The 10,030-nt window shown below is 33.4% G+C and overlaps 1 protein-coding gene across 1 annotated transcript; it reads left to right on the plus strand.

Annotated features, from left to right (window-relative positions):
• Positions 1-5,150: 5,150 nt before the first annotated feature.
• LOC112741948 (glucan endo-1,3-beta-glucosidase) lies at positions 5,151-9,628 on the plus strand. The gene is made up of 3 exons (XM_025791142.3): positions 5,151-6,524; positions 8,593-8,899; positions 9,153-9,628. Exons 1-3 carry the CDS (start codon positions 5,475-5,477, stop codon positions 9,335-9,337), a joined length of 1,542 nt encoding a protein of 513 aa, XP_025646927.1. The 5' UTR covers positions 5,151-5,474; the 3' UTR covers positions 9,338-9,628.
• Positions 9,629-10,030: the final 402 nt, after the last annotated feature.

The raw sequence follows: 10,030 nt of genomic DNA on the forward strand, positions 1-10,030 counted from the left end.
TTTGACTGGGATGCGGTTAAGGCAAGGATAGCCCTTGACCCGACTGTCCCCTGGGTCATGGGTCAGAACACCACCATGCCTAAGAGAATCAAGCGGATATACTTGAACGATGAGGCTCGGCTCTGGCACCAGATCCTGAACAACTTTGTTATGCCGAGTAATTGCTACTTTTACAATGGAAGCTGAGTTTGTGGCGTGCTTTGAGGCCATGGTTCAAGCTAAGTGGTTGTGGAACTTCTTTTCAGAGCTTGAAATTGTTGATAGTATTGCTAGACCGCTGAAAATTTATTATGATAACTCTGTAGCAGTTTTCTTTTCTAAGAACGACAAGCATTCCAAAGGTGCTAAGCATATGGACTTGAAATACTTTACCGTTAAAAAAAAAGTTCAGAAACAAAGAGTGTCAACAGAGCACATTAGCACCAATATTATGGTTGCTGATCCTTTGACCAAAGAGTTACCGCCCAAAAAATTTATTAGTCATGTTGAAAGGATGGGTATTATGAGTTTATAGGATTAATGTATGTTTAATAAAGTTTGTGTTGTATGAATATTGATATTTTGAGCTCAAATAAATTAATGTTTCTATATTACTTGATTTTCAATTTGTTGTATACATAATAGATTAGAATAATCAGGTATTGTCTTGCAATGAAGACATTATTGTTGGACTAATTATATTATATACTTCCTAATTATAGCTCATGTTAAAAATGTGGCTAACTTTGTAGTACATAGAAGGGACTATGTCGATTAGGTGACGTACAACTGCTATGACTCATGGTAGTTTTATCCTTATCATGATAAATTAAGCTATGCAAGTAATTACTTAGAAATGCACATTATGATAAATATTTTCTTAAACCATCATTTGAAATAACGACACATGAGTCAAGTGGGAGAATGTAAGAAATTATATTATTATATAATGTCTCATGTGTGTGATATGTCTTATTTTATTGGTGTAAGAACCAGAGTTTTTCACGTAAAATTATTTTAATAAAATAATAATCTAATTGCCCGAAATAGGTTCAAAAATATAAAAATGTTCTTTTTAAAATATAAAGGTGAAATTTGATTTCAATGAATTTTTTTGAATTAGAAAATGTATCTTTTGCGAAAAATTTTTATAAAAATGCGTATTGGTGCTTAAGCCGGCAGTACCGACTCTAGTCTGTTCGGTACCGCGTATTTTGAAAAATGAGATTTTGAAAATTGAATTTATTATTTTGAAAAGATGAAAATAATTTAGAATCGAAAACCCGGCACTAATTTTAAAGGTTTTGGCCTAAAGTGGGCCAAACGGGCTAAAAACGCTAACAAGTTAGACCGGACCTAAACTGGACCCAAGATCCAACATATATAAGGCCATTTAATGAGCATTCAGCTCATTTTTCCCCCAAGAAAGAGTGAGGGTTCGAACATGAGAGAAGAAGAGAGGGTACTATTCACCTTCTTTTTCATTTGGCCATATTTAGAGCTACGGAACTCCGATTGACGAGTTGTTTGCGGCCACGTGAAGCTCTTGTCGAGCCTGTCATTTCTAACTAAGTTTTGTTGGTAAGAAAATCTTTCTCAAGCTCCAGTTTTCTGCCCTCTCCCAAAACTCAAAAATGGCTTTGGATTTTTTAGTTTCTTTGTGTTTTGTTTGTTTAGGGGTGATTTAGCATTGGAATATTATTGGGTTTTGCCCCTAATCTCATTGAGTAAGGTAAAGCTTCGCTAAACCCTTGTGTTTAGTTATTTTTGTGAACCCTAGGTTTGATGTGGTATGTTGTATGATGTTAGATTGAGTTTTGGAGTTTGTTGGAGTGATGCTTAGTGGTTTTGGAGCTTGGTGGCTTTGCTTGGTGTTTTGAGTTGCGTGGAAATCGACCAAGGTATGATTTCAGTTTTTTTATGTAATATATAATGTTTCTGGACACTTAGGCTAGTGGACTTTAGGATAGGATTGAATTCGTTGTTGAGAATTGTGGATTGATGATGTATGATGATTTTGATGATATTATGATGTTATTGTTAATGAATGATGTTGAGGATTGATATTGGTGTTGAATGATGTAACTTATGAGGATTGTAGATGTCATAGGATGGATGAGGCTTATGAATGGTTAAATTGTGCAAATTGGTTAATATTGATATTTTTTATTTGGAAGTTGTAAATTGTGTTGGAATTGTGGTGGGAAGAATTAGAAGAGAATGAGTGTAATAGGTCTTGAAATTGATGGAAATGCTATGCGATGGTGAATTGATGTAGGAGGCAGTGTTTTATGATGTTTGGGTATGTTTTGAGTTGTTTTGGTTTTGGAAGTTTTGGAAAAATTAGAGAATTGTCATTTTTGGTAAAAACCAGTTTTTGGTGAACTTTGACGGATCATAACTTGAGCCTTTGTTTTTGAAATTGATTGAAAATTATCTTAAATTAAAGTTCATTTAAAGATCTTTAAATTTTTATAAAGTTTGATGAAAATGGATTTTGGGAGAGGAAGTTATGAACATTTAAAATTTGGTGTTTAAAACTAATTTCTGCAACTTTACAGAATTTTGCAATTTTGAGATGGTATGCATACGCGAGCACCCTATACGCGAGCATACCATTCAGTTTGGCACCTATGCGTACGTGAACTCTTGTATGCGTACGCGATATGGGAAAAATTTTAAGTATGCATACGCATACATGTGCATGCATACGCATACACCCTGTTTTGCTAAAATATATTTTTTCTTCACTTTTCAACGGTTCTCTAGCTTTTCAAACTTCTTTATCCATGGTTTAAGATTTCTAACTAGCAATTAGGCCTTAAAATTAATAGATATGGGTTAGTGAATTTTATTGGTGATTTTCTGTATGAGTTTAAAAGACGGAGACTTAGGTTCTGGAATGTTGTGAACAAAATTAGTGTATATTGAGTTGTGAAGTATGTCTTCAGGAAAATTTGAGAAAGGAAAATGATTATGATGAAAATGGAAAGTTGATGATGGTTATGATGAGACTGGAACTTGAGAACCTGAAAAAGGATGATGAATCTGTTGGATTATCTAAGAGTGTGCAGTGCCTATATCCCTGGCATGACAGTTTTTCTGCTGCAAGAGTGTGCAGGGCCTATATCCCTGGCGTGACAGTTTTCCTGCTGCAAGAGTGTGCCAGGCACTATATTCTTGGAATGATTTATGGTGAGACAGTGGTTGTTGTTTCCTTCTCTGTTGCATGAGTGTGCAGGGCCTATATCCCTAGCATAGCAGTCTCCCTGCTGCATGAGTGTGCGGGGCCTATATCCTCGACGTGACAGATTTCTCTGCTGCATGAGGGTGCAAGGCCTATATCCCTGGCGTGGCAGGAAGACTACATCCGGAAGGATGTGTCGAGTTGGCATTTATAGACCGACAAGTGATGTCACGAGCCAAATAGGATAGACATTCGTCATATGCATCTTCTATATGCTTGCTTGCTTTGATCACTTGAGTTATGCCTATTTGAATAACATGCCTAAATGCTAGTTGAATTACCTGATGTATATGTATATTACTTGTATATTACTTGTTTGCATTACTTGTGCTTTCTGTTGGGATTGAGGAGGCTCGGTAGGCAGTGGCGATGGGATCGCACGGAGGTTAGGTTGGCGAAGGCTGTGGGATACAGCGGTGTGATTAGTATTAGTTAGAAATCCCCTAAGTTTAGATAACCCTGTTAAGCTTGAACATTTGTTTTCGATGTGAAGTTTTAGGATTGCCTTTGGCATCCCGAAACCTTACATCTTATATATTGGGCACTGTTACCATACTGAGAACCTCGGTGAGTTTGCGGATGGTGACAGAGCGGAGGATCTTTTGTATCTCTGTATTTTGATTATTTGTTGTAGTATTTTCTCTCACATTTTTATTTTAGACTTTATGGCCTTAGAGGCTTGAATTGAGAGATAAGTTGTATAAGCTGATTTAAATTTTCAGAACTCTTTTGTATTTCATTTTGATTAGCCGGCCTAAACTCCGTAGGCTGTGACTAGTCATCTTTTCGGTACATCTTACTTATATATATACATCTTGTTTAATTTAATTATTACCTTGTGTATCTTGGAGCTAGCTACAAGGTTCTATATATATATATGTCTTATTCTGTTCGCGCCTAAGTGTTTTAGTTTTCGTGTGTGAATGCTTTGCGTATTGTAATTCTACTTTATGCAACTTTGAGCGTAAAGCGAAAGATAACAAGGTGTCACGACAGTTCTAAGGCGCACACACACACACACACACACATATATATATATATATATATATGTGTGTGTGTGTGTGTGTGTGTGTGCGCCTTAGAACTGTCGTGACACCTTGTTATCTTTCGCTTTACGGCGCGAGGTAAGGCTTAGGCTAACGGGGTGTTACAATTGGTTTAATAAAATATTTAATTAAAAATAATAAATAAAGAAAGTTATATGATTATTTTGAAATGTAACCAACTTGACGAAGGTTTTTTGAAAAAGAAATCAGAATTTAGTCCTCTCTTCCTATCTAAGAAGTTTTTCTTCTTCACTCACCACCAATAACTTAATTGAAGAAAGAATTAAGAAAGCAAAGGAATAGACAAAGTGAATTTTTCATAATATTATTATCATTATGGATCAAGGTTAGTAACTCTTCTCATTTTATTTGAGTCATAAATTTCAAGATCTTTCATGTGAATGATAATTTTATAATGTATATTAAATATTATATTAAGTCTAACATAAAAGTGGCGAAGCGTCCATTTATCATGAGAAAAGGTAAAAGTATTCAAACACTGTGGTTAAATTAAAAAAAAAGTTCAGAAACAAATAAATTTTATTACTTTTTATCAATATTTTTAGTTATTAACTCAATATTTTTAATTTAGTAATTTAAAAATATATTTTTAACTTATATAATTAAATATTAACGATCAGTCAAAAATAATAAATTTTATTGATTTTTTAAAATTATTTTTAAATATAAAAAAATTTATGAAAGTCCTTTAGCCATTCCAAAAATGATAAGTACATTGTGACCCGAAACAAATGCACATTTTATCAAGACTCAAGGTGCATTTTATCCCCTGGATTAATTTTGTTGGTTTAATCCAAGAAAAATAAAAAAATAAAAACCCTAAAAAACACTTTTTAAGATTCGGATTCCCAAAACCTCCCTATTGAAATCCTTTATTCATCTTAGTTGGATAATTTACTCTCTTGTAATCTTGCACAGGAATCCTCTTCTTACAAATACATTGTCAGCATTCTTAAAACTGGCAATAAAAATCTTGAATGAGAATATTTGATCTAGGTAACTGTCAATTAATTGAAAGACGCCAATGAAATAAAAAATGAAAAACCAAACAAGTTCAAAGTGAAACGAAAACCATAGAACTATATGCTACGTGTTGAGCTTGAGTACTTGAGTCGAAGAAAGAAAAAGCCATAACCCCTCATTAATCGTATTTGTCTTTTCTCTCTCTCTCTCAAACCACCATGCTACTACCACTACTGTTACACCTTCTACTACTCCCCTTCTTCTTCTTCACTCCCTCTTACTCCACCACCACCGCCACCATCGGCGTCAACTACGGTACCGTCGCCGACAACCTCCCTCCCCCCACCACCGTAGCCACCTTCCTCAGATCCCAAACCACAATCAACCGCATCAAAATCTTCGACACCAACCCGGACATCCTCCGCGCCTTCGCCGGCACCGGAATCTCCATAACCGTCACAGTCGGAAATGGCGACATCCCCAACCTCTCGAAGCTCCCAGCAGCACAGTCATGGGTCTCAACCAACATCCTCCCCTTCCACCCAAAAACCGCCATCAACCGCATCGCCGTCGGCAACGAAATCCTCGCCACCTCCGACAAGGACCTCATCGCACACACCGTTCCTGCCATGAAAGCCCTCCACCAAGCATTAACCCTCGCAAACATCACAACCGTCCAAGTCTCCACACCACACTCCCTCGGAATCTTAACCTCATCGGAGCCTCCCAGTTCGGGTCAGTTCCGACCCGGTTACGACAAAGCAATCTTCGCGCCAATGCTCGACTTCCTCCGCCAGACGAAATCACCATTCCTTGTCAACCCATACCCGTTCTTCGGAATCGACCCGAACCGACCAGATAGCCTGAACTGGGCTCTGTTCAAACCAAACGGTGGCGTTTTGGATTCCGTAACCGGTTTGAACTACACGAACATGTTTGACGCTCAGATGGACGCGGTTTTCTCTGCGATGAAGAAGTTGGGATATGATGACGTGGAGCTTGTCGTGGCGGAAACGGGTTGGCCCTCAGCGGGTGATCCGGGTCAACCCGGTGTTGGTTTAGACAATGCGGCGTCGTATAATGGGAATCTCATTAGGCATGTTAATTCTGGCCAGGGTACTCCTCTTATGCCTAATAGGACATTCGAGACTTTTGTATTCTCTTTGTTCAATGAAAACCTTAAGCCTACAATTTCGGAGCAGAATTACGGGTTGTTTAAACCGGATTTAAAACCCGTTTATGACGTTGGCCTTTTGACCCACCAAGAGGTACGCATTTTTCCATGCATTCAATGATGATAGCTTCTGTTTTAGACTTGTCTCCTTTCTTACTTTTTACGTTGCTTTTGACGATAGGTTAATAATGCTGGTGGTTACTGATTAATTAGTAGTTAATAAAGATTAGTGTGGATTAACAAAGATTAATTGATTAACTCACTTAAGTAATCAAACAACTATCTTTAAATAAAACTTTTAAATATAACTCAATTTTAAGATGGATTAGTGTTATCATACTAGAAGATACATGAGAGAGAAAAAATGATTAGTTTGGATGTAAATTTAGTGCTTGTTTAGGCGTCATTATTTTGATAAAAAAAGATTTTTTTTTATTTTTTAGCGTGTTTGGTAAATTTCTAGTAGTAAAAATAAAAGTACTAGAAAAATAAAAAATTTTTTTTTTGAGAAGCTGTAATTTACATTTTTTTAAAAGATTTTTTTTTCTTAAAAAAAAGATGTTTTTCATTTAATAAATAAACAAAAAAGTACTTTTATATCGTTATACCCAAACATAATTGATAGATAAAAAGATCTTTTTGCATGAGATATCCAAACATAAAATTACTTTTATTTTTCCATAAAATCTTTTAAAAAAAGATAACTCAAAAAAAGATCTTTTTTTAGAAGTTCACCCAAACAAGCTCTTAATAGGGTGTGTTTGGCAAATTCGTTTGAGAGGATAAAAGTGCGTTGAAATTATTTGAACGCTGCTTTTTTTTTATGTTTGACAATCTTTTTTCTAAACGCAGAAATGATTTTACAGCTTAAAAACGCATTTACTGTAAGTAAAAAATTGTTGCTTCTGCGTTTATTTCAACGTGAGTTCACCTTGATGATTATTATTGGTTTCCTCCAAAAGAATTTTCATATTTGTTTCAAGTCATTTCAAATATTTTAAATTTTTTTTCAATTTTTAGTATTTTTTTTATATTTTGATTCTTTTATTAAATTTGTTATTGTAATTCTATTATAATATGAATTATTGATCTTATTAAAAATGATAAAGAAAATAAAAAACTAATCATACATAATAATAGAATCATAAGTAATAAAATTTTACGGTATAAAATAATACTAAATAAAAAAATACTGAGAGTACTAAAAAAATTATAAAATATTTTTTTTGACATTGTAAAATTTATTATTATAATTCTTATTCATTGTTTATTATTCTAATTTGTTATAATATGTATTATTGTTTTTATTGAAAATGATAAATTAAATAAAAAATTAATCATAAAAAATAATAAAAACATAATTAGTAAAAAATTAAAATCCAAAACAGTAAACAAAATAAGATTATTGAAAGTATTCATAAAAAGTACTAAAATATATTATTTTATATGTTATTTTTAATTTAATAAATAAATATTAATTTTTATTAAAAAAATTATAACAAACTAAAATAGAATTTTATAAAAAATATTATATAAAAAATATACTAAAAAAATATAAAAAAGGATTAAATATATTAAAAATTAATATTATAATTTAATATTATATTTTTTTTAGTAATTAATTAATTATTTATTTAAAAATGATTTTAATTAATATTATCTAAATAATTTCATTTTATGAAGATCAATTTTATCAAAATTAATTTTAATATAAAATTATCAAATATAAATCATGTTGGCATAAATTCATTTCTATCTAAAATCAATTTTACAAAATTATTTTTATTCAAATTTCAGTTTGACCAACTCTAATCCAAACACACTAAACACACACTTAAGCTACTGGGCTTTATACAGTAGTGGGTTGCCAGCTTTTGCTTAGAAATTTGAAGGGAGCAACAGCATATAGCATATCTTTTAGGTGACAGATGAGAGAATCTATCGTTTTTCAATCTATTTTTATTTTTTGATTAAAATATAGGTTATCATTAGTACATTGGTTGTAGCAGTGGTTATATAATTGATATGGAAATAAATAAATATTTCCATTTGGTAGCAAAGGTTAAAAAGATGACTCGCTTTTTTTTTATTTGGGGGGTCGAAAGGTGAAAAGACACATGCTAAAAACATACCATAACATATTAGGATGTGAAACGGTGCAGGCAATGGGACCCACAGTGGCACAAGGACCTTCATCATCGGGTTCTGGTGTAGGTGGAGGTTCGAGCTCAAAGAAGTGGTGCGTGCCGAAAACAAACGCGAGCGAGAAACAGTTACAGGCCAACATTGACTTTGCTTGTAGCAGTGGAATAGATTGTGGGCCCATAAAGGATGGTGGGCCTTGCTTCAAGCCCAATACGGTGAGGTCACATGCCGCATATGCCATGAACGCTTACTTCCAGGCATCTGGTCGCCACGCTTTTGACTGTGATTTTGGCAACACTGGAGTTATTGCTTACACCGACCCTAGTAAGTGCTATCAACAAAATAATTTTTTAAAAATATTATGTGAATAAAAAATTAATCTAAATCAATATATATATATATATATATGTTATTATACATATATTTATCATCATATAAAATTAATAATTAATATTATTAAATACTTTAATATATTTAATTAAATTTTTATCTAATAATATTTAAAATAGTTACACGTAAAATTTTATAAAAAAAATATTATTATTGAATATAAATATAATATTGGCTGATGTGACAGGTTATGATACTTGTACATATCCGTATGCAACTACTGCCACCACTACTGCGGCGGCAGAAGGACCAGCTGCCGGGCTAAAGGCGAGAAAGTCCGATTCTGGTGCCTCAATTAAACTTGGCGTTTCAATACTAATTAATCATGTGATTTCTTATTTCATATGTATACTATTTTATTTTGTTTTCTGAGATTTTTTCTATTATTGTTTATGTCATTCTAATAATGTTATGGATTTCCATAGGGTCCAGGGAGTGCTTAGTAGTTAGTACCTAGGTTTAGGGTTAGAAGTGTGAGGCTTTTTTTTCCTGGTTGGCTTCAATTCTCTCCCATTAATTAATTAGCTTGTTAACCTTATTATATTATAAGGTAAATTGATTATTCTTTCGGCCATAACGTTAATCATATATGGTTCGATTGGGCATCCATGGAGCCACGAATGGAGGAAAGAGGCATAAAACAGGGAAATTTGAGACTGACAATTAGCAGACTATTGTCTAATTCCTTATTTTTTAAACTATTCATAACTTTTCTTTTCTTTTTTTTTTGCTTTGTGAGCTGATTTAAATATGAAATTCTAATTATCAATAGAACTGTTAGCTTTTCTAAGACTGAGAAAGGGTTTGATCTTTCAAGTATTTGTTTGCGACGACCAGAGGTGCATATAATATTTCTCAAATCATATTGGCACAATTGGAATACCGAATAAGAGCTGCAGCAGAGGTCCAGCACAGATGGCATACCTATTTGTCTATCTATTTGCCTCATACAACGCTGCATCTGGGTTCTAATCCCAACTGAAGCTGATTGTTGATTTAAGAACCTATGATATTCATGGTAGTGTGTGTGTATAAAATATGAGTGTAATGTCTAGAATTGGGGGT

This window comes from Arachis hypogaea, chromosome 14 (assembly GCF_003086295.3).
Source record: "Arachis hypogaea cultivar Tifrunner chromosome 14, arahy.Tifrunner.gnm2.J5K5, whole genome shotgun sequence".
Classification (NCBI taxonomy): domain Eukaryota; kingdom Viridiplantae; phylum Streptophyta; class Magnoliopsida; order Fabales; family Fabaceae; genus Arachis; species Arachis hypogaea.